This window comes from Sturnus vulgaris, chromosome 9 (genome assembly GCF_052056855.1).
Source record: "Sturnus vulgaris isolate bStuVul1 chromosome 9, bStuVul1.hap1, whole genome shotgun sequence".
Taxonomy (NCBI): domain Eukaryota; kingdom Metazoa; phylum Chordata; class Aves; order Passeriformes; family Sturnidae; genus Sturnus; species Sturnus vulgaris.
In genome coordinates this window covers 10,420,767-10,445,780 of record NC_142251.1, presented here as the reverse complement: position 1 = coordinate 10,445,780, position 25,014 = coordinate 10,420,767, and the positions used below count along the sequence as shown (strand labels likewise).

The following is a 25,014-nucleotide window of genomic DNA, read 5'->3' as shown; positions in this document are numbered from 1 at the left end:
CAGCTAACATAAATTGGACACTGGCGCAGGATTCAGATCCCTTTTTTCCATACTAAGAAGCTGAAAGAGTAAAAAAAAGACAAAAAAAGCTTTTTGGATAAGAACAAAAGAAAGAAGTTTAAATCTGAGGGATCATTTTTCATGATGTTGTAAGTACTGAAAATATAGCTTTATAATAAGAGCACTTTTTTCCCCTGGAATTCTGTAATTTTGATGAATCTGTAGCACAAGATGGGCTGAGACTGAATGTTTTCCCCAGGATCCCTAGGAGATAATGGATGGTTTTTAATGTGGCTTCCTGAAGGGTGTCAAACTCTGATGTTATTTAAAATGTGGCTTCTCTACACTACCCTGTGGAATATTTACTGAAGTCTTGAACTGTTTATGCTTTTGGTGATGAGCAAGCTGCAGGATGAGTGCCTTGGAAATGTGTGCGGTGCCAAATAATTCTGGGTCCCCAGACAAAATGGCAGGACTCAGGTGTTGAGACATGTCTCTATGCACAGCCTGTGGGGTAGCTGTTTCCAGAGAGGTGTTTGAAATCACCAGTGCAAAAAAATTATAACTTTCAGTCAGAGGGTAACTACAAGCTGTTATTGATGAGCAAAAATACACGCACAATAATGTTTGCTCCAATTTGTGATAGATTTTTACCTGAACTATCCAAATGCCAGTTTTTACACAAAACAGAAAAGGAGTTCCAGAATCCGAGCTCACATTTACCATTGTGCCACGGCCGATCCATGGCAGAAGGCAGCACTTGCTGCCTGCCTTGCCATCCTCCTTGCTCTTGCACACAGTGTGCAGGAAAGCAACAGTGGAGCGGATGCCTTCAAGGGAAGCAGGCTCTTTTTGGTGGCTATCATCAGCCTCTGAGTGGCTGAGCTGCAGGTGAGAGCAGGGAGCAGAGCTTCTGGTGGTTGTGTCAAGAAAGTATATGAAGCTCCTTCACCCCAGTACTTTCTTCCTGAGTTGAAAAGCTTGAAATGCACATTGTTTTATTTTGAAATTTAAGAGTGAAAATAAGGAAGGTGTTTATTGTTATTATTATTATAAACATTTCAAAAGATTTTGTCATTCAAAAGTAATGTAAGCATAAGATCTATCTGCATAAGACCTATCTCTGAAATTCTGCAGGAAAGATGGGTGGGTTTCAGTCCAGCAAAAAGCAAACCATCACAGTCTGCATCCAGTTCAGGCCTGAGGAGACACTTCATGCTGTGCCTGTGGACAGTTTTATAGGGGCTGGTATATTCAGTGATCCTGGAGTAACAGGTAAACCCAGTCCATACACTTTAGTTATGAGTCACTGCTTGCACAAAAATTGTTGGATGACATAAGCATGTGATCGCTCTTGCTGTCATATACAGAATACAGCCCAAGTGGTTGATTATGCTGACAGAGAGGACTTCTTTCATTGTATATCACACAGCACAGTCCTATTTTGAGAATGCCAGTGCAGGGTTAGAGAAGAGCCATAAAATGCTGCCCATACTATTTTTAAGAACAACTTGAAATTATTTAGCAGTTGAAGAAAAAAATGCAAAACATTTTGCTCTTGAGCAAAGTAACTAAGTCTCTTGGATCAATGATTGGTGTACTTCACAAGAAACAATGAGACAAGTGTTTCTTTTGAGTCCCCATCTAAAACTGGCTCTTCCATTTCCTACGACGGGCAGTTTTTGCTCGGGACACTCCTACGGCTGGCAGGGAAGTTGCCTGTGGCCGAGGTGGAGCGTGTGTGCAGAAGGGCTTGTGCAGAGCTGCGACGTGCATCCAGGAAACATTAAAAGAGCAGTGTGAGTGCCGTGCGTGCATGCCGCAGTTGGGAAACACTGGGAGTGTGAAGTCCCTAATTTGCTCTCTGGCTCTGCTGCGGCTGTCCGAGGCAAGTTTGGGGATGATGCCCACCAGCCCTGGAAAGCATGCCCATCCCATGCCAGAACATGCTGCAGGGTACTTGAGGGAAGGCTGCGTTCCCATGGACATCCCCGTGGAGGGGAGTCGGCTGCCTCAGGGCCGGAAGGGTACGGGGCTGCCCCGAAGCGGGGAAGCTGCCGCTCAGGGGGCCCAGCAGCGTCCCTCTGCAATTTGGGAGGGAGCTGCACGGTGGAAAATATGACCAGTGCCAGGCGGGTGGGTGAGGTCGTCACGGCGGGGCTGGGAGGAGAAGCGGCGCTCCCGGGAGAGGAGCAGCCCCCGACGCCCCGTTTTGGCAACTCCGGGGACCACGGCTGGCGGGCAGCCGGCGGGTGGGCGCCGGTCCTGGACTGCATTTCCCATACTGCCCGAGTGCCCTAATGTATGCAGTGCTCAGCCCGGCTCCGTGTGTGTGAGAGTGTATGTGTGCGTGTGTGTGTGCGCGCGTGTGTATGCGTGTGTGTGCGGCGGGAGCCCCTCGGAGAGTGGAGGCTCATTCACTGATGAGAGCCGGCACTGAGAGGCAGCACTGCTCCTTCCCTCGCACCCCCGCCGCCTCCCGCGCTGCTACATGCGAGCGGCGGGCGGGCAGCGGGGCCAGCACGCCCGGGACTGCCCCGCTCCCCGCACGCCGCCAGCTCCGCGCAGCGCCCGCCGCCAGCCGCACCGTGAGTACCGGCCACCGCGCCCGCCCGGCCACACGCAAACTTTGCAGGGCAAGTTTCAACCCCCCCTCCTACCTCCATCCCAGCCCCCGTGCCCTTTCCCTCTTCCTCCTTCTCTCTCCCCAGCGCCGGGGAAGCCGGGCGGCTCGGCGGCGGCAGGGAGCCGCGCCGGCCGCGGGGAGGGCCGGGTGGGTGGGGATCGGCATGGTAATGCCGAGGGGAAAGGCAGATAAAAGGGGGCCCCCCCGCACCCTCGGCGAGCCCCGAGCTGCCCGGATCCTCCCCCCCCGGTGGCTTTCCGAGGGGGACCGGTAGCCACCAGGGGGATCAGGTGCCGGGGACCGCCGCGGCAGCCCGGCTGGGGACCGCGCACGGCGAGGGGGAGCCCGGCCGGACCCGGAGACCGGCACAGATCTCTCGCTCCCAAATAGATACCATTTTTTAAACTCTTTTCCCCCCCTTTTCTTTTTTCTTCCGTATTTTTCGGTGGGGCAAGCCGGGCAGTTATTTCCTCGCTTCCCACCGCTGCTCCCGGCGCTCCCTCTCTCCGCGGTCGCTTTGGGCAGCTACAATTTCATTTCCCAGCCGCTGCAAAACAAAAACTTTTTTCAAAGGAAATAAGCAGATCCACGCATCCACCCAGGGGTTTGTTGGTTTGGGATTTTTTTTTTCTTTAAAATATACAAACTTAGTCTTTTATTTGCAATAAAAGTATCGCGGGAAAAAAAAATACAAAAAAGAAAAACCAACCAAAACCCAAAACACCCGCCAGTGTTTCTGTGCGTTCAAGCAACACTGACCAGACGGCAATTTTATTTGCTCCGAAGCTTTCATTTTTGCGATCGCGCAGTCCCCGGGTGAACTTTAGTTTTAAACCGTCCCCAAAATGCGCGATCCCCGCTCAAAGACCGATAATTTCTTTTTTGACCACTCGTTGTTAAGTCGCACTTAGCTTAATTTTGGACGCGGTTGAAGTTTGTCCAACATCCTCGCCCCTCTTCGGGTCCTTCATCTCTAAAAGATTGCCGCTTTTGCCCCTGGCTGCTTCCAGGTAGGAACCAAGTGCCTGGATCTCACATGCGATGTTGTTCTGGTTTTATTATTGCAGATAAAACAAAGGTAGAGAGGCGGTTTAAATTGGCAGCGTTTTTCAACGAATGAGCTAAAATTACTCCACATGTGAATGGCGTAGCTTGGAAAGCCAGACGAGGTGAAAGGAATTATCCCTGTTTTTGCTTTAGGTTCTTTAGAAAACTTTCTGGATCATCCAGCGATGCGATCGAGAAATTGCAGGATTTTCTTTCTTTTAACCAACAACCCCAGCTCTAGACCAGGGAAGTCTGTAAATAGGTTGGAAGCATGGAAAATAATTCTTCACCTTCAGATCTAAATACATAAAAACCATCTGGTTGACCACAATGAAATCATTAGGAACTGTCTACTTAAAGAGTTGTATTGAATGCTTATCCTTCCACACAGGAAATGTGTATGGTAAGTGATTGTTGCAATAAATCCAAACAACTCTGGGCATCTTCGCGTTTGATGATCTTTGTAACTCGGGTTTTAAAAAGGAAGAAAAAGTGGAGGGGTGGAAAGGCGACTTAACGGGCTGTACGGACAGGGCTGGCGGTGCCCCCTCCCGCTGCCCTCCCCGGGAGTGAATAATTCCCGAGGCGGCAGGAGAGGAGCGGCCCTGGCTACGTCCCGATCGCCGGTTCCCGGCGGGACGTGCGGGGCCAGGCGGTAGCGAGCCGAGCCTAACCGGGCCGGACCGTACCGGGCTGGGCCGTCAGCCCCGGCCCTGCCGAACACCTGTTTAATGCGCCGCCGGGGAGCGCGGAGCGGCGGGCTTGGCGGTGTTGGTAGGCTCCAGCCCGGGGCTCACCCCCGACGGATTTTATTTTATTTGGGTTTATTGAACAATCTCCTCAGGCGGGAGAGAAGAACCGGGAGCGGGAGGGAGGGGGAGCGGCGGGCGAGTGTGAGCCCGCCTGGCCGCCCGCGGGGGGCGTGAGGGGCCGGAGGGGCCGTGAGGGGCCGGGGCCCGGGCCCGGGGCGCGCCCGCCGCCCGCGCTGCCCGGCGGAGCGCGGCTTCCCCCGGACCGGATTTCGTTCGGATTTCGCCAACTCGGGAGCGGGGCCGGGAATGCGATCCGGGGGCGAAGCGGCAGCAAACCCATGGGTAGGCTGTGGGTTGTTTTTTTTTTTTTCTTCTTTCTCTTGTTTTCCTCTTCCCAAACCCCCGGTGCTTCCTCCCTCCGGCAACCGCCGCCGCGGGAGCGCCCTCCAGGCCCGGGGGATTTTCCCCGCATTTTTTTCTTCAAAAAAAAAAAAAAAAAAAAAAAAAAATTAAAAAAATTAAAAAGGTTTTTAATTTTTTTTTTTAAGAAGTTTACAGCCAAACAGAAGCGGGGCGCAGTCCAGGGCCGGGACTGGGACTGGGGCCACTCCACCCGGCCCCGCCGCCGCCTCCTCCGCTCACCGCGCTCCTAATTTTTTTCCTTTCCCCCTTAAACCGGTTTCCACGGCAGCTGTCCGGGTGTGCGGCTGCAGTTGGCATATTTCACGCGTTAGAAAAAAAATTAACTGTTTTTCCTTTGTATCTTAATCCAGTGATGAGAGCTCTCCTTTGTTGGCTTTCGAGCTTGCATTTGTTTTATTTATTATAAGGAAATCCAGTTTGGTTCAAATATATAATCCATTTGAGCACTTAAATCCCCAAACAGCTGGCATTATTTTGTTTTATAATCTTTGGCTTTTCTGCGCAGAACATATTTCTAAATTCCTACTTGACATTTATGGGGAAAAACTTTTTAATGTAAATGGATATTGTGATATTTTTTGCCTGGGTATTTCCTAATTTACATGCATCATCAATTTTCCTGGATTTCTAATGTTTTAATATTTTTTCCTCCCCTGTATCTTGTTAATTAATTTTTTTTTCCCCAAGAAAACTTTTTTTTTTTTTCCTGGAGGGAGAAAGACGTTAATTTGCCCCATTACTTTAATCTCTGGCATTTGGAAATGGTTGAGAGACCACAAAAATGCAACCTGTTGTAGAAACCAGAATGGTGTGTTTTATTTATTTTAATCGATAGCAGAAAGGTGATTTAGTAATAGGAACTCTGAGTAACATTTAGTAAAAGATTTGCAGATCTGGTGGCTGTGTATGGGGTGTGCATGTGCGTGCATATGAGCGCGTTTCTTTGCAGGCTGATTAGCAAGTGGGTTTTACACTTATAACCAGTGGTCACTGCTGTTTTCTTCACTTGGTGAGTTTTTGTGATGCCTGATAAATGCAGCTCTGTCATGGCTTCTCCTACTTTCATCAGACTTTCCTTTTAACTTATGCAGCACCATGCTACAACCTTTGTAAGCAGAGGATTCAAAACTAAACCAGAGAGAACTGATTACTACTTGTTTCTTGGTGAGAGATTTTTTTTTTATGCTTCGGAGCTAAACGCTCTTGATACAATTTGCCTTGGTCGTGGAGTGTTTTGCCTCGTTAATAAGAACATACACGATTACACAGGTAATTTGTGTACACCTTTAACAGGGTTGCTCTAAAAGCCAGTAAGTATGCATATAGGTAGCCATAAAAAAATACTAAAAAAACAGAGTTAGTTTTCAGTATGTCCATCTAACCTTCATACTTGGTAGACAGTTTATACAGCTTCCTAGATTGATCTCCACCCTCCCTCCCTCTACTCCTTGTTTAGTTAATTCCACAAAGACTTTTTGCAATCTGTTTGGAGTTTGTCTGATGCCGTGGAAAAGTAGCTGCTGATTTATTTGGTTGCTTTTCGATTTCTGTCTCTAGCCCGTCTTTTCTCCTCCTTTCAGCGGGGATGTCAGCTGTTATTACTTCCTATTGATCCCTTTGCAAAGTGAGAAGTGAACTAAAATTAATGTCAATTCCACTGCTCAGATCAATAGCTGGAGTTATTTTAATCTGGATTTGCGTGAGGTGCTAAATTAAAAAAAATCAGCATAGAGGCAGAAAAGTAGCAGCTCCTCACTCCACCTGTGCCCACTGCCTTCCCAGCACCCAAGTGTTCCCTCCAGCTGATTACCTTACAATCCATATTTTTTTAATTAAGAAGGTCAGTTAGTTTTCTTATTTTTGGGTTCTGTATTTAAACCTATGACATTTTGACATTGGGAGTGTATTAACGATAGATTTTCATAATGACTGGTCCGCCGCAGCCTAATCTGTCCATATTGCTGGGGGGTGGGGAGGTGCTGGGCAAGAAGGGAGCAAGAGAGAACGAAAAAGGAAGTGGGAGCTGAAAAAAATTAAATTTGGCTGGCTGAGATATTGTAATGTGTTGATTTATTCCTGGTGTAATGAAGTTTGCAAACGAATAAATGGCCATAGTGATTCACAGTATCCTACAGGAGTGTCAAGTGTTGCGGCCAGATTACTAATTTATGAAATACATTTAACGTAATGGTGTGAAAGCAAAAGTAAAAATAGAAAAGCACGCAGAGGTGGTTGCCTTCTTTCTTTTTTTCCCCCTGTAAATCTGTGTTTTTCTGTGATTGCTCAGTTTTGTTTCCATGTGCATGATAGTTTATTTCTGAGAGCAGTGGCTTATTTGCATGCATCTCTTTGAATATATAATTGTGTGTATATATATATATATGTATATGTATAATGTATTTATTTGCATGGCTATACAAGCCCCCAAAAACTCCTGATTTGCCAGTGGCTGCAGTTTTCTGACCTCCAGATTTTGATCAGCGTCATGTGAAGCAGCAGAGCAAGTGTACCCAGGACTGCAGTGCTGACCAGGCTGCCCTTGGCATCCCTCACTCTTCCTCTCCCCCTCACTGTCTGTGGCAAGAACTCAACGAGAAAGTTATTTAAAATTTGGAAGAGAGCAAATCCGTTAATGCGAGATACATAATCTGGTAATTTAGCAATGATGTCTGTAAGGATGAGTGCCAAATGAGGAAGCAGAGAGATGATGTCCACTCATCTTCACAATTCATAACAGTCAGTGGAGCGGCTGGGTACAGGATGGGAGAGAGGAAATGCTATCACTGAACTGCATTAAAGCCCCAGACTGGATTTCATACACTTTGTTAACCTAGGCTCCCTCATTCATGGAGTACAAAAGGCACTCCATTAGGGAGACACTCTTTCACTAAGTTTTATTTGAGATGTTTGACCCTCTGGATTTAAGAGGCACAATTTGTAACAGCTTTTTATTATTATATGATTTTTCTGGCCCTTTGAGCTCCAGCGGCTAGTATATTGTTTCAAAGTTATAGTCCTTGTATTTTAAGCTGGGTTGTGGGGCCTGAATGGCAGGCGGCGGAAGCTTAAAAGAAAAGGCATGAGATTGATTGGGGGAGAAAATAACACAAAAAGGCACTGCGAACTGGGGGAGATAGAGAGAGAAGGATTTTCCCTTCTTTCACCCTGGGAGGGGGTTGTGGCTGAGTGGGTGGTTGCAGCCAACCTGGGAGGCTCAGCAAGATGCAAGGCAGAAATTTTGTTAACATTTTCTTCTAAATGTTAATGGCACATCCAGGGCAGTTTACAAATCTACTTAAGAGTGAGTGCATTAGGAACTAAAATTACTGATCCATCCTCTCTTGTCCCCGATCCGAAAGGCAGATGCTTGCAGAGATCAGATGGCAGAAGCACCCATTATGATTTTAAATATTGTCAGAGACGCCAGGCATTTTACTGGGGAAGTCTCTTCTCCTTTGACTCACGGGGACCGTGTGTGCACACGTGGGTGTTTGTGTGTTACACACACACACACACACACACACCCAGACACAGCCACGTTCTTACATTCCAGTGGTGTGTATACATATGTACGATGGTATTGAGTACTGTGTGTGTAAGTATACATCTACCCATATGTACTGTGAGAGTGAGAGGAAATACCTGTCGGTTACGTACATCTCGGGTGTCGTGCACAGTTAAAACCATGTGTGCTGTCTGATTTGGGTAGCTGTGTACAATGGATATTTTTATGTTGGTTCTACACCCCCAACCCTCAAGCAAATTGCAGGGTGTGTGTATGTGGGGGCTTTCTTAAGTTTATGGCAGAGATATATATATACACGTGCCACTTGTCATATAAAATTCCACTTACAATTTGGAGTTACTACGTTAATTTTAGACTGAACATTTTTTATTAGTGCATTATTAAATCTGCATGTTATGATGTTTGGTTTGCCTTTCATCTCTCTGCAGTGGATGATACCCTTTCACCTGGAGAGCCAGGGCTGATTCCACTAGCGTGTGAAGTTGTCTATTGATTTTCTTGAATGAGAACAGTGGTGCATCTCCAGCCGGTGGCTTGTAACACATGTGGCCACTCTGCTGCTGGAGCATCCCAGAGAAATGAGTGCAGAAACCTAATTGGCTGTGTTTTCTTTCCCTTTCTGTTTCCTTGCAGTGTTCGACGGGTGATGATGCTCCAGTAATTTTCCCCGCTCCATTCCTAGGCATCGCTTTGCTTTCCTTCTGAGGAACATCGTTCTGCTTGTGATCCTGCTGAGGAAAGACACTCCGATGGACTTACACCGGGCAGCATTCAAGATGGAGAACTCACCCTATCTCCCCAACCCACTGGCCTCCCCAGCACTGATGGTTCTCGCCTCCACTGCCGAAGCCAGCCGTGATGCTTCCATTCCCTGCCAGCAGCCAAGGCCTTTTGGGGTCCCTGTGTCAGCAGATAAGGACGTGCACATTCCCTTTACCAATGGCTCATATACTTTTGCCTCCATGTATCACCGCCAAGGTGGGGTGCCGGGAGCATTTGCAAACCGTGACTTTCCTCCATCCTTACTTCATCTTCACCCCCAGTTTGCACCCCCCAACCTGGACTGCACCCCGATCAGTATGTTGAACCACAGTGGCGTTGGGGCTTTCCGCCCCTTTGCATCCACTGAAGACCGGGAGAGCTACCAGTCAGCCTTTACGCCGGCTAAGCGCCTCAAAAACTGCCATGACACTGACTCACCCCATCTGCGCTTCTCGGACACTGATGGGAAGGAGTACGAGTTTGGCACCCAGCTCCCTTCCAGCTCCCCTGGCTCCCTCAAAGTTGATGATACAGGGAAGAAGATCTTTGCTGTTTCTGGCCTCATTTCTGACCGTGAGACTTCATCCAGTCCTGAAGACCGAAGTGACAGATGTAAGTACCTCTGTTGACTTGGTAGTTCTTTAATTGTGCCTTGTTGAGATATGCGACAGGTGATTGCCCCAGAGTGCTGTGAGACTTGCTGGAGGCAGAGGCAAAGCTGCCTTTCCGTCTGCTGAGCTCAGCCATGCAATATTGCCTTGTTCTTCCAAAAGGATATTGACAGATTTTAAGGTGAGGTGCTCTTGAAGGAAACTTACCTTCTAGCACATAGCTGGAGAGGTGAAGTTGACCGTGCAGAAAGCTTTCCATGCACCAGTGTGAAGCCATAGGTGCTGGTACACGTATGTGCGTAAACAGGGATGCAGCTGGAATGTGTAGCCAGGAACTTTTCCAAAGCTTGCAGCAGGCATGTGCCCCCTGCTTCTTCAGGTGTTTCTTTCTGACCTTTTCTTCATGCACACCATTCTTAGAGCAAATGCATTATCGACCATCAGGATTCCTGCCTCAGCTTAGGACAAAAGTATCTTTTCCTCTGATTTACTTAAGAATATTGTTGGCCATTGAGCTCCCTCTTTAAGACAAACACAAATTGTCTTTACAATTGAATAAGCTGTTGCATCATGTGCTTTCTCTGTTTCCCCCATTTTGGTGCTCGTTGAAAGGTGATGTGCCCTTTTGCAGGCCAGTGATTGGACTGAAGGAACCCACTTGTTCATGACTGTAACTCCCTGTTCCCCCATTACCTTGTCCATTGTGGAGTTGCCTACACAGAGGGTCGGAGCTGTCCTTCATGAAGGGTAGGCTTCCAGGTTTGCAGAGCTGGGAGGTGACCTGCCCTGGGGAGTGGTCTGGGAGAAACAGAATATGGTACCCCAAGGAAAAGCACTAACTTATGATTAGACTTCTCCTGTAAACCCAGACATGTAGTCAAGGAGCGAGTGGTTTGCTTTTCATGTGGGCTCCTTTGTTCTGTTGAATTTTATTAATAGAAAACAGTTTTATTACTGTTGTTGTTATTATTATTACTTTTTAAAAAAACAAAAACCTGCTGCACTGTTGCTTCCTCACCCTTTCAGATGTGATTTTTCTTCTCCCCTTTATGATACCGAGGAGAGTAATAGAGACATTGTGGCTCTCTCTCCCCTGTCGGCGCTGCTTCCTCAGGCTGTCTCCTTGAATTAGGCACTGTGCTAACTTACCGGTGCTAAAAGACATCTGCCTAAACCCAGCATACCTTTTCAATAAAAGTCATCATAAAATCAACCTGCCTTTTAAATCCATCGCTCCTTGGTTTTGAAATATGCTGCAAGTGTGTCTTTTATTGTCGGCGTTTGTGAGGGTAGGACAATTCCCACTGATGGCAGGAGCCGTGTATTTCTTGCAGTACCAGTGTGATCTCTTGTGTCTCTCCCCCCTCTCCTTCTGATCCACCCCCGACCGTGCTACTTTTTTGTGCTGTAAGCTCCTTTCATTGCTCAGCATCTCCTCTCTCTCCTTTCGGGTCTGTAGGGAAAGTGGCTGTAAGTGGGAGTGCATGTGGATATGTGGAAGCTGGTAGTGTAATTACCCATGGGGGAGGCAGGTGAGATGGCAAGGCTTAGAGACATCTTTGTTGATGCTCTTTCCCTTATCGATATAACCTGGCTGGGAAAATGAAGCTTGCTCGAAAGAGTACTCCGAGAGATAGCGGCGGAGGAGAGGGTCCGCTGGCTAAATGAATTTAGAGCGCATCAGCTGCTATGGATCTTGCTGGCAAAATCCTGTCAGATACCACATTTAAAGAAGTAAATCTGTTAAATGAATTAGACCACATGGAGCACAGCTGCGGACAGACAGACGCATCCACATCCATCGCTGTGCCTTGCCTTTGCCAAGAGCGTGTGCCGGACGCCGGTCTGCTCCTTCTGGGAGCAGACGGGGCTTTGCACAGACACAGGCAGGTTGACACCAAGTGCCAGTGCTGCTGCCAGTGCCGTGGCAGGGGACTTGTCAGGGAAAGGAAGCAGAATAAAAACTTTGTAGGCAGCTTGGAAAACTTGGGCAGAAGTGGAAGGTGTTTTGTTGTATTTTTTTTGTTACCATGTTGAATTTGTTTAAGATGCTTTTTTGCACGATAGAGCTGATCAAATGCAACATCCCTGATACTTCACCAACATTAAAATTTTTCTGTAACTACCAGGGTGATGTACACTAAATATGTCTGTTGACTCTGTATCATATTCCTATCACGTGTAGATACTGCACCACGGAAACTTCGCTCCATTAAGACGGCGAGTTTATTTGGTGTGTGCATACCCACGTACGGGTGTGTTTGCTGGAGGCTGAGAGTGAGTTGTGGAGCTTTTAGAGGATCCTAATGGTCTTTGATGCTGACCATCAGAAAACAGAAACTTCTGAAGTGAAGAATTCAAGAGATCACAGTTTGCAGATAGAATGGTGATCCTCTTTTGCATTAGCATTTGCGATATATTTTTGAAGTTTCTGTAGGAATGTGTACTTTGGGGGTTTGTTGTCTGAGAAGTTTTATGGATTCCTTGTGTAACTTATATATAACCCTTTGTAAAAGCTGCCTATTTGTGCTCCTTATGGAGCAGGTAGGTGGCTGTAGCTTCAAGGTAAAAATGTAATTAGGCTTTTCTACAACTGCAAGGAAAAATTGTAAAGTTTTATTAGATCAGGAATGCCTTCCCATGTCTATCGGGTGCTTTTCAGGTTTGCAGAGCTTCACCGTTTTGGTGTGTTTTTCAGATTGCTGAAAGGGTTTGTGTTACATGCAAGCTGAATTACTATGATTGTCCTGTGTAGTCTTCTGTTCCACTGCACAGGAGCATTTTTTTAATAGACCATTAAAATACTTGTTTCACCTCATAGCTTAAATGATGATTTTCTAGAGAAATTCTCCTCCCTTTTCTATTTTTTAAAAATAAAAGGTAATCACTGAGTTTTAATTTCCCTGAAAAATAGGTTTTTGCTTGGAAGACTTTGCAAGAAAACACGGATCAAAGTGAGACATTTGCATGTCAAGGAGTGTTTGGAAAGTGCTTATTTTGTCCTCTGCAGCATGGGAGGAAAGTTTCAGCCTGCTTTCACCAGTGGAAGAAATGAGCCGAATTCAGTACAATTATTTGTGATATGTTCTGGTGTATTCCAGATTAGCACCTGGCCCCATAAGAGATGTGTTCATGCAGTAGAGGTTGCTCAGCCCTTTGCATAAACCTTTCCTTACTTTTAAAGCAGGATAATGCTTGGACCCATACCCTGCATCCCACAAAGGGACAACATCTTTAGGCTGCTTTTGAGTGGGACTACTCTCTTTATTAATCAGCAAATTGAGCTGAGATGTCTGCATTTAGGTAAGTCATCTCTTGCTGTAAAATGTGAGTATTTAGGACATCCAGAGCAATGGAGTATACAGAGAACATGTGGAAAAGTGAAGCCTTTCCAGGGATAAGCAGACATACCGTGTACTGAATGAACCCATTCCCTCAGGTGCGTGCTGAGAAAAATAATGCCATTTGTTAGAGTTTAGGAGCTTCTTGTAAAGCATGTGTTAAAGGCACTGGAAGATGTATTTTATGGGTTTGCTTTAATAAGCGTACAATAATTGAGATTCCTAGAAGGAGTGGACATAAATGGCACGTTCCTTTCTGCAAGAGAGATCTATAGCCCTATTTTAAAATCGGGGAAAAAAAGATTCCCGTTTTTTACTTCTAATAAAATCTGTCTCAGTGTCCTTCAGTCATAGTACCCAGTTCATGTGGCATTGCTTTCCCACAGAGTGACAGGCAGAGGTCGGTGCCGAAGCCAGGACCTCATCACAAAGAGCTGGACCTTGTCAGAGCAGAGACCTCTGCTATCTCTGTGAGGCAGCCCATGCCCCCAGCCTCCCTGGGACCACGGAAGATGGTTTCTCACTACTGTCTGCTGCTTGGTCTCCATCACGTATTGTCTGTGACTGGTGGTGGAGCACAGACCAATGTGTGAAGGTGATCCTCTACATCCTGGCCACTGATTCAGTTTCCATCCTCTGGCCAGAGTCTGGTTCTCCAAGTCTCATATTCCCTGCTCTTGGTGGTGGCCCTTGCCCAGCTCCTGCTGTGCCCAGGGGATGAGAATTTGGGTTGGGAGCAGACTGGAATCCTTGCTCATCCCTTGTGTCTGCTGAGTGTAGACATTATTTTGATTAATATTATTTTTGATAATCATATTTCACCTTGGATATAGTTTGTTGCTGCAACTGATTTCTTTTCTGCAGGAGACATCGTGTGATGTATTTATGAGCTCTTTGTTCCACTTTGGGGTTTTAAAGATCATCTCTAGCACAGAGTTAGTTTTCCTTTTGAAACAACTGGTTTGTTATTGATCAAATGTAAATTGCACTTCAGGTGATGGACATCAGGGCTATGATGACCACAGCATGAATTCCTGAATAATGTGGTACTTTGGAAATCAGATCGAGGGCTGTCTGTGCAGTTGCCCACTCGCTCAGACGTGTTGGGATTTGTGTTTTGACCTATGTAGAGAGCTGTGTGTGTCTATGTACATGTTCTGGGGGGAAGAAGGTTTGTTTTCTTTTTTTTGTGGCGGAACAATGGATTGGAGGGGGAATGCACATGTTTACATATCCATTGCTCACAGCTCTTCCCTCTGGGATGCACCACTTCCAAGGCTGGTAAAATCTGGGGTCTAACATGAAGTGATGCTTGGTTGCTAATCATAATCAGCCACGATCATGGAAAATGGCAAGCTTCACTCTGCTTGTGCAATAATGAAATAAATTGAGTGGAATGTTTCTTTCTGTTTTGCAGTGCCCTGCATGATGTAGGGGTGAAGAAGCAACAGTGGAATTTTGGAAGGGCTGGGTAGGCAGATGGGCAGTAGCGGGGCTGACGGCCATGCATCCATCCCTGTTGCTCCACCAAATACACACTATCCTTTGTGGAGTAAAGTGTGCTGCGTGGAGGTCTTGGAGCACGCAGCAATCACCTCCTTTTCTGGCAGCAACCTTCCCTCTCCCTCTGCAAACTGTTACCGAGAGTCCTTTCCATGCTGTTCGGCTTAATTGTCTTGTCGGGATAAAGAAATGTTTGAACAGTTAAAAGTGGGGAAGGGCTGGATGGGAGCAGCCCCTGCCGGCTGCGGGGCCATCTGGCCTCCCTTGGATCTGCCGGTCTCCAGTTTATATTTCTCTTTCTGTTATTTGGGGCTATCTGGCGCACTCGGAATACCTAATCACCATGGTGAGAGGAGGGATAGGGCTGCCTCCCCCGGCCTCCCCTTCCCATCAATTGTCATGCAGAGCCCGGCCGGGCGCTGCTCCTCGCAGCCCTCATTTGCTGTCCTCGCCCGCTCTCGGCAGAAGGATGGCTTTTAATTGATCGTTTGAGGGGGAGGGCTGGGGCTGTTTTCGCCTCCAAAATGTTTCCCCGTGCAGCCGCTGCCATCCGGCCAGCCTTCATGTCATCTCTGCCATGCCAGAGATGCCTCGTGCCCTCTCTCTTCCTTTTTGGACTCCCTGGGAGCTGGTGTAACCACTGTCTTCAGAGTGCTGAGCAACACCGAAATGTTATATTTATCCATCTCCTGCTGGAGAGATGGGCACGGATGTAGTAAATATTTATTGCTCCTCTTTTGCCCTGTGTGCGTGGATGCTGGCAGGAGGGTACTTACTGTACAATTGCAGGGAAACTCCCCCACCTTGCTCGGTATTTCCCATCAAAACCACGGCCCCCAAACCACTGGCCAAACCTTGCTTTTCGAGAAGGAATGAATCACATTAAATCTTCAGCCCCATCGATCAGACTCGACTGCTGTCAGAGGATTGCGGCAGGAGAAGTGCAGGCAGACTTGGCGGCTGCCGTGCTGTGCTGGGGATCGGGAATCCTGACCTCGGGCATGGCTTGGAGTCACGGTTTCCCGATCCCGAATGGGGGAGTAGTGATACCTCCCTCACAGCAGAGCGTGCCGCTTTGATACCTTCTGACAGAAGACGCTAGGCAAGGGCAAAGTATTAGTATTATTAATGTAGTACAGTTAGTAGAATATTATGAACTATTATAAATCATTACTACTAAACTACAGTTATTAAAGGAAATGACCAAAGTGCACTTTGTGAGCCAGGATCTCTGACAGTTAAAACATTGTTTTATTATTTTACTTGCTAACTTGCAAAATTCAAGAGTTAGCAACAGTTTCCTGGTTGATTGGTGGTGATTGCATAAGGAATTGGGAGAAGCAAGGGGAGGGCAAACATTTCAGGAGGGAGAGAATAAGCATTAGTGCCCCTGTGATTTATTTTTCTTTCCTTGATATTTTGAAGTTCTTGAAAGAAAGAGGCGTACTCAGGCAGGGGCCTAATCCTGCTCTGTAGGACTGAAAGTGTTCAAGGCAGCAAAGCCTTAATGTTTTTGGAATTCCCCAATGAGAAAAATAGAAGTGAAGGTGTTAGTGAATCGCTTCTGGTTGTTATTTGTTTGATATCATTTAGACAAGTCCCATTAAATGCCAGCAGCAGATTCATTTTTTTCTCTTTGTTTGCTTTCCAAGGAATAGAAAACAGACATAATTATATTTTACGTGAGACCGTAAGATTTCCTCTCATCTCTTTTTCTGGCTAATATCTGCAGCTATAAAATAAATTCTTTTTGTGCATACATGGTGCTAGACTGAGGTAAATAACTGTCATCTAAAATCTGTCTAACCTTAATCTGCATCAGGAGCACTGTAGAGAACTGTACCCATTTGTATAATATTAAGCTTTATTTTTATTATGGATTTCTAATGCAAATTCATAGTGAGAAACAAAGTTATTTCTTTTTAATACTATATTCCAAGAAAAGCAGCCGTTGACAGCAAATTGTGATGATTTTTGTCCTCTGATTCATGTCACTGGTGGTCTTCTATCATGTCAGTGTGCTTGATAGCCTGTGAATGTTTCCCTTCTCTTCAGGGTGGAATAGCAGATTTGGGGACTTTTGAGGACACTTTTCAGCTATGCAGAGCAATTGAAATTCTTCAGAAGTAATGAACTTCTATTTGGGAAATTTAATATAGGATAAGATTCCTGTAAAGCATCCTCTGAAAAAAGGCATGTGCACATTTGTAAGTCTATACGTGTAAGCTGTATATGTGTCTTTCTCCCGTTTCATGCAACATCACTGTTTGCCTGCTTGGCTTTGCTGGCCTGAGTATAGAAACTCACAGGTGACAGACATTTGGAACAAATTCGTCACCCCGAATTCATCTTTGAATTTCATCTTTGTTCTGTCTTTTAAAAACATAAGGGTGGTTGTGATAATCTGGAGGTTCTTCTTAGCCGTTGCTTTCTTCTCTCCTTTGACCATTTGCTGGCATCTTGAATTGCAGCAGTGGCCTGAGAAACAGAAGAGGGGGGAAAACAATGGTAGGGAGGAGCAAAGCAAGGAGAAATTTATTGTCCTAAACGCAGATAACAGGGGAGGGAGTCCTGCTGAATGCAGAACTACTTTTGGAGTTGGAAGTGTGGGACACTTCCATCATATTTTTCCTCACTTGGGACATAGTTTCTAATCAGTACTGCTTTAAAACCTTCCTTTTTTGCTAACTTCAGGCTGAGAGCAGCTTTTGCACTGAATTGCAAAGCAAGAATGTGTTTTATGCTTTTTCTTATGAATCGTGGGCTTCTCTCAAGTGGGAGAAGGAAGGCACCAAATGTCTCTGGATATTCCTTAAAGGAAGAGCTGGAATCAGCAGCACTGATTCTTAAGAACTGTATCTCACCAGAGTAACTACATTAAGTTTTCGATTTAGAAGGACGCAAGAGCTTTTGCGCTTGAGCTTTTCTCAGGTGCAATCCTTCAGTGTTACCTGGGCTTTCTACATGTGCAGTGCCACAGTCCTGGACAGGGTGAGGCTGGCAGGACACATCCAGCTGCAGCTGCTGAGCTAGCTGGCTCCCCAAGTACGGACTTGTTCTTTGGGAGGCAGGTGAATGCTTCCTGGCACTTGTATGAAAACTAAACCAGAAAGCACTGGGAAGAGCAGCTGGGGTGAAGGCTTCCTGTGACAGCCTCCCCAAAATCAATTTGTTTTGTAAACAGAGCAACAAGTAAAAAGGCACTGCCCTGAAGGACCTCTTTCTTTCTACTGGGATTTTTGGGACTTTTATTTAAATTAAGGTATTTTTAATTAAAAAGGACTCAACCAACCTTTTCATCTGATTTTTATATTGTTTCCCTGCGCTTTAGGAAACAACTTGAAAAGCCATTTAGAATGTGCAATTGTCCGTCCTGTAGCATCCCTCGCTATCAGGAGGCATAGGATAATCATCCCTCACTGCAGAGAGCCTGCTTTGGCAGTTGTGCAGGGATGGGAGGAGACCTGGTACCAGATCTGCCTTGTTCTCTAACCTGGCTCTCAATATTGAAGACTTTTTTGGTATCAGTCCTGTTCGAGGGGATGCTCCACAAAACTTCCTATGAGAGGCCCCAAACGAGCTCCCATGTTTTTCAGGAGGTGATGCGAGGGTGTTTGTGAGTGAGGAAGGAGGAGAGTGAATGGCACCCTGGGTGCTGCACCTCTGGCTGGGTGAGTGAAAGCCTTATCAGGGTGGCCTGGCCGTGCTGCAGCAGAGCTGCCCCGCACCCAGCCCAACCTTTGGCCCATGCAGGCTAGAGGGAACCTTGTCTCCTTGTCATTGTTTGCAGTGTGGGGAATCTTGCAGGGGCCATCTCGTGATGGCTGTGGATGGGTGGAAATCCTGAGAGTTGGGTATCAGTGCAGGTCAGAGGGATCCAAACTCAGAAGCACCATCCAGGGGGGCTGCAAAAGCTCGCTTCCTTCCCTTGTTTATTCTTCTGATTGCAAACCAGCCTCACTTCATATTTCCAGCACTATAGATGGGCGATAAGCCTCTAGCAAAGTCCTTTGCCAAGGTGGCAGCTTTTACCTCCTGAGCCCTTGTCTTCAGCCTTCCTGAGGAGGCAGCTTGACCACTGACACTTTTTTTTCTGATGGGGAGATAAAGGAGCAATCAGTGACCTGGATAACCCTGTGCTAAAATGGAGCAGAGGAACTTAATGGTTACAATCAAAAAGTTGCCAGCCTGAGTGGATTCATACATCAGGAGGTGCCCCTTAGACTGGAGAAGGGGAGAATGGGCAGTCAAACTCTTACAACCCTGCTTCTTTGCCCTCAGACTTGCACTTTGCTTAGCATGCAGCCTGTACAGGACAGCTGGCATTGCTCCTGCCAGCTCTGCTCCTTGGGACTGGTTGCTGTAGTCTGTGCTGCTCCTTCCTTTCTGCATATTTAGGTTCGTGCACAAAAGTGTTGCTCTCAAAGAGCTATTTTGATTATGGAAGTGGGGAGGTGATGGGCAGCCTGCCTTCACTCGAGATTTGGGGCTAATGTGTTCAGGGAAGCTGTGTTGAAGGCGTTGGGACATTCAGTAGTGCAAGAAGCAGGGCATCTGCAGACCAGAAATTTAATGTCAGCAAGAGGTGTTAGAGTGTGAAGTAGAAAAATGCTACAAGTTATTTCTGTCTTAATTTGGCCAATGTGTTGTGTCCAGTCCCACATTTGGTCCAAGACTGAAATAAGTATGATGATATTTGGATCAGGACTAGGATATACTGGAAAAAGTAAGCTATGAAAGTCTGCAGATCTCTGTCTCCATTAGCCAGAAGTAATGTTCCCACCATCTCATTATTTTCCCCTCTTAAAATGAAAACAATGCGTTAACTGTAGAAACAGGGGAGGATTGTATTAGAGCAAGACAGAGCTGGGCAGAGAGAGCTTGAATTGGCCTTACTTGCATGTAACAGAGATGTTGTGGGTGTAGAAGCCTGGGGAAGCAGAGTATGGTGTGGTCCAAATCAGCCCCATCTCAAGGAAGAAAGGAACTTAAATTAAAGGGGAAAGGAAAAAAAAAAAGCAAAAAAAAAAGCAAAAAAAAAAAACCCCTCCACCTTTGGTCATCTCTTTGGGAACACTGTGAGGACCCAATCTGTGTCTCCCACCTGGGCATCCAGCCTGGGTCGTGGGCACGTGCTGGTGCAGGCTGGGGAAGGTTATGATGTCAATGAGAAACATCTGTGTGTGTGTTCTCCCAGGTGTTGCCAGTTGTGTCTGGGTTGTTAGCTGCACCTGGGCAAAGAAAAGGAAACCCCCGGGTGGTGTGATGGATTTTGCAGAGCCTGGAAGGAGAAGGCAGTTAGACACCACTTGCTGATAGTCTTTCTGCTATGTACTCAGCTGGCTCACTGATATTGGGAAATCCAGGACCCACATTTTTCTGCACCTAAGGAAATGTGTCATCAACTTGTCACATACCGATTCTTGTGTCGCTCGTTTCTAGCCTGACTGCTGGGGGGGGGTGTTGAAGGACACTGTTACTGGAAGAGCTGAGCGTGCCTAATCCTCGCAGCCATGTAGAGCAGGAAGAGGGAAGGGCTGCCTGGGCAAAGCCCTGAGCATAGGTTCTGCTTATGTTGTGAACTCTATTGACCTTGGACAAGCAGAGTAATTTCTCATCATCTGTCTCTAAAGCAGGGATTATGATATTCTCCAGCTGAAGGTGGTTGTGGTCATATTTTGTAGTGCCTAGATCCTCGAGCAGTGGTCATAACTGTGGTGCTTCCCCCCGCGTAGGGGGAGGGATGGAGGCTTGTTTAATAAACATAACAACTGAGAATTTTTTTTCTGAGGAAACAGTTGCCAATTTTTTTTTTTTAATGAAACTTGGATGAAAGCTGAAAACAGTGGCTAGGAATGGTAGAGAAAGAATTGGGGGTAAAAATTTGGAATAAGGTAGATACAAGTGAGAGATAAAAGAAATAATGCAGGGAAGGATGAGTAATCAACATTCTTGGAGTGAAGCGCAAGCTCTGGCTTCCTTCCTGAGCAGTAAAATAAAATTTAAAAAAAAGTCTTTAGAACAACAAAACTCTGGACGCGCTGGTTTCCTTCCTGACAGGCCCAGCCTGGTGGTGTTTCGATGAGTCCTCATTGGCAACCAGGGCTGATCTAAAGGCCAAAGGCAGAAGGATGGGGGGGAAGGGAGAGAGATTTAACTCCTTGAGCTCTGCTGGAAAAACAGAGATCTCCTGCTTTGTGTGGGTTCCTTTTGCCATTGCTGGAGTATGAACAGTGTTCACTGTGGCTCAGAGGTCTGAGAGGTGATGGGGTGACAGAGTGATGGGTACATCTACCCAGGTGCTTGGTCACAGTCAGATTTTACAAAACAAAAGTGAATATTTTTAATCCTTGTGGACAAAATTCCTAGGTCTGCGAGTGGTACAATAGGACACAACAGCACCAGTGAGCAACAGAGGAGTGGACTGGTGACTCTGCTGTTGCCATCTCGAGGGTGCTCAGTTTACTTGTGGCACCCAGTTTAGAGTAAAGTGCTGCTTCAGTCCCTTTTGTCAGCATGTTTCTTGGCTGGGAAGGAGCTGCTGGATGCAGGAGAGTCTGTCGTGCCCCAGAGACTCTGGGCAGCTTGCAGGGAGTATGGGAGGGGAGGCTGTGTGTGTGTGCTAGACAGGTTGAATGGCTCAGGCAGAGCCTGTTTTGCAACTAACTCTCTGAGCCTCGCTGCTCTCTGCAGGGTTCCCTTCTCTGAAAGGTCGAAGCTACTTCTTAATTCTCAGCAGCTGACAAAATATTTATTTTCAGGTACTTAAAATATTATAATTTGAAGTGGAGTCCAGCCCCTGGCTGGAGCTGAGCTTTTGTACTAACAGCTTCAGTGAAATGCCTTTTTCCTCCTACAACTTGCCAACAAATGCTTGGAAAATACTTGTGGGACAGTCATCCTTTTAGTGAGCAGATCAAGAAGATTTGAGACTTGCCAGAGACTTTCAAAGGACAGGCCAAAGGTTCAAGTTGTTGCCAGTTCTATTTGTCTTAGCCTTTATACTTACTTTTGTGTCATTAATTTCATCAAATGTCTGTGGGTAAAAGGCACCCAGCAGGCTGCTGCTTTTGCCGAGCTCTCTGGGTGTATTTGGACACCTCTTGGGAAATAAGCCCACCTTTTTGACTAGAGAAAGAGATTAATCCCACCACAGCTGTAGCAGAAAGAGGCTTACCCACTAACCTGACACAGAGACAGCTGACCTTGGGGGGGCAGGATCCTGCTGTCTTCTCTGCAGCCTTTTTTTAACTGGTTGTGGCAGAGACACATGAATATGGATGCACATATAAATGATGCTACCTCGGTGGTACTGTACCTACAGCACATATAGAGACCTACAAACATAAAATGCCACAATTGGATTTTTTGGAAGTTACTGAAATGAGAGCTCAGCAAGAAGGAAGAGTGAGCAGAGGCCAGGCAGAAGGGACCTCAGTGTCCTGGGTCTCGTTCCTGACCCTGCTATTGGGTCCTTGGGATGATTATCTGGATTTTGGGCTGCTGGCAGGTCATCACTGTTGAGCTCTTTGCAAGGGCTGTTCTTGCTAGATTAACAACTCTGTTGGCACTGTCCTCTCCTGGGGGCTGTGCAGCAAAAAGAAGCAGGGAGAAGGCTGTTTTCCCATCAGGGTCCCTGCAGGCAGAGCTTCCTTGTCCTTCTCTTGTGCTCTTGTGCCACAAACCTCTTTCCTTGGTGCTCCCATCGCTGCCTGCATCCTGACAGCTGCTTTCCTACCTTTTCTGCCCCAGTGCAGACGGCCAAGCACATTAATTTTTCGGCAGAAGTGTTGTAATAATTAGGCAGCTCGTCGGAGGGTTCAGCAGTACTTAACCAGATGTGAGAAGACTCTTCCCATGGTCCCTGCTCTCTCGCTGGGCTCCAGCCAGCTGCCTTTTCCCGCCTGCTCAGGTTGCCTAGAAAGGGCTGTAGGAGATCTCCTGGCTGCCCTGGCTCCTTTTGCCTCTCTTCTTATGTTAAACACTCATTTGTAAAGGAGAAAGAGGGAGGGTGGAAATCCTTGGGCTGTTTGGGAGAAGAGCAGCAAAGAATTAAAAGCAGACACCTGCAGTGCTTGGATTTGAGACCTCCACCATTAACTCTTCCCAGGCTTGTGGCCCTTCTTTTGGTGCCAGCCAGGGACACATGGGGGGATGCAAGGGCTGGAGTGGATGGTGCTGCTCTCTGGGGCTCTAGACAGCTCCTTGTTACACATAATTTCCATCAAGTTTTATATATATGTAAATATAATATCTTTTTATATGTGTGAAAAAAATCTCCATATTCCCTGCCTCAGTTTCCCTCCCTGCCCTATAGGGATGATGCTATTTCTCTGCACTCTGTGCTCTATAACCATTTATACACAAGGCATTAGTATTATCGCTAACGTGGTTTTAAAACTAGGTTGTAGTAAACTGTATTGTCTGCCTAATCCATATTAATGGCAAAAACTGCTGCAGACAGGATATTGGCCTGGATGGCCTTTGGATTAAGTCATTCTGACAATTGTTACAATTCTATGGTAAAGTTTTATAAATATACACTGCCACCATATATTACGCTTAAGAAAATCTATATACAACCTATAGGTTTCTGGTTATAAAGAGAAAAAAAAATGTATTAAATCAGCAAGACCAAGGCAGAAGACAGGATATAAAAATGATACTGTATTATGCTGGAACTTATTGAAAATCCCAGTGCATCTTTTTTATGTAAATGGTAAATTCTTTTCTATGTTCTGAATATGTTTCTTAATGTGTGTCACGTACCAGAATAGTAGCATGAACACAGTTGCAAATACGGTGTGTGTTTTATTGTGAGTATTATACTGCATAGCAGAGTGAGGGTGTTGAATGCTGCAGTCAGTTATATACAGCTGTAAATGGGAGCTACCTGCTGTTCTGTATACAGCCAGCTACATATTTATTAGTAAATACCAGTCTAGGTAAAAGAAAAATAAAACAGGAAGTTGTATTAAAGACTTCAAGGCTTAAAACTAGTTTGTGCAAAGCTCCTGGGATCCCACTGCAGGGAATGGTCCAGCATTTTCCAGCATTAAGTATTTTCCATCTGATTTTTCTAGCTCTGTGAATTTGAAAGTCTCTTCTGAACTCCCCCTGCTCATCAGTTTGTGGAATAATTTATCAGTGTTTCAAAGAAGGGTAAAGATTGGGTTTGGGGATGGAGAAATTACAGGTTGGCTCCTTCCCTGGTGTCGCTGCAGCTGAACATATTGGAATCATGGAGTCACCGAATCACTTAGGTTGGAAAAGATCTGTAAGATCATTGAGTCCAACAATTTATTCAGCAGTGCTACATCTGCCACTAAAGTATGTCCCCAAGTGCCACATCTCAATGTGCTTTAAATACATCCGGAGGTCAGAGCCACTCTGATGGGTGAAGTTCCAGGACTGGTGGCTCTGGGCACATGTGGGGCACGTGTGTCACACACGTGTGTGTATGTCACATGCATAGCACGGGTGGCCAGTGCCCGTGGCAGGAAGGCTGTGTTGCGAGGGGAAAGCAAACCACAGATTTTCTGGGGTGCCTGTGGGCTTTCTGACTGACAGGCACTTCTCCAGAGAAAGAGATCAGGTCCAAGCATGGGATCCCAAACAAGCGATGGCTCTGAAATACCCGAGTGTTTGACCTAGAGGGAGCTCTCTTACATGAAGAATAAGACTTGGCACTGCCTGCCCGAACAGCTTTTAGCGTCTGTATTTTCAGCAAACTTCTGCTTCCTGTATTCTGAGCTCACACTGCTAGGTACTGTATTTCCCTGAGCGATGTACCAAGGGTTGGAGAAGTCCTCTGTGTAATTCCTGTGGTCCCAGCTCCGCAGGGAGCCAGAGCCTCACTCGTTCTTCAGAATTTGCTTCTTGTGGAAGTTGATAGAGATTTCTTCTGGCAATAGAAGTTTCTTCTAATTTTTTTTCTCCTAGTAGCACCATCGCACCTCACAGATAAGTCATGGCTCTTGGTGTGTCAGGTACCTGCTCCCTGCTCTGGTGGGAGGAGGAAGAGCTCCTTGGTGAGGAAGGGTCTTTTGTTGGCAGCCTGAATCCAGCAACTGGACATACTGATGTCACAGCCCAGTACGGCTCAGCTTTTCCCTTTGGGTCTCTTCTTTTAAATGCCTTCATATCCCCTCACCCTCCTCGGGTAGGTTCTTCTGCCTGGATACAAATCCATAATGTTTTGGATTTTGATGAACTGGTATTTCCTTCCCTGGAACCTGGGAGATGCTGGAGGTCTTACAGATGGATGATGCCAGGGTGCTTCCCAGTGCACAGGCAGATCTGGCTCTGACTAATTCCAAGTCCTTGAAATCCCACCAGTCCTGCTCCCAGTAGGTGTGGGAGCTCCAAGCTCCACGACAGGCTGTCTCTGGACACTGCAAAACATCAGTGAGGGGGATGATTG

The 25,014-nt window shown here is 46.4% G+C and overlaps 1 protein-coding gene across 4 annotated transcripts in view; it reads left to right on the top strand.

Moving 5' to 3' along the window:
- Positions 1 to 9,007: 9,007 nt before the first annotated feature.
- RNF220 (ring finger protein 220) overlaps positions 9,008 to 25,014 on the top strand; it is a 210,020-nt gene continuing 194,013 nt past the window's right edge. For all 4 annotated transcript variants that reach the window (XM_014872099.2, XM_014872098.2, XM_088169535.1 and 1 more), the window contains exon 1: positions 9,008 to 9,748. In XM_014872099.2, coding sequence (XP_014727585.1) covers positions 9,124 to 9,748 — 625 coding nt within the window. In that variant the 5' untranslated portion in view covers positions 9,008 to 9,123. The remainder of the gene's footprint in view (positions 9,749 to 25,014) is intronic.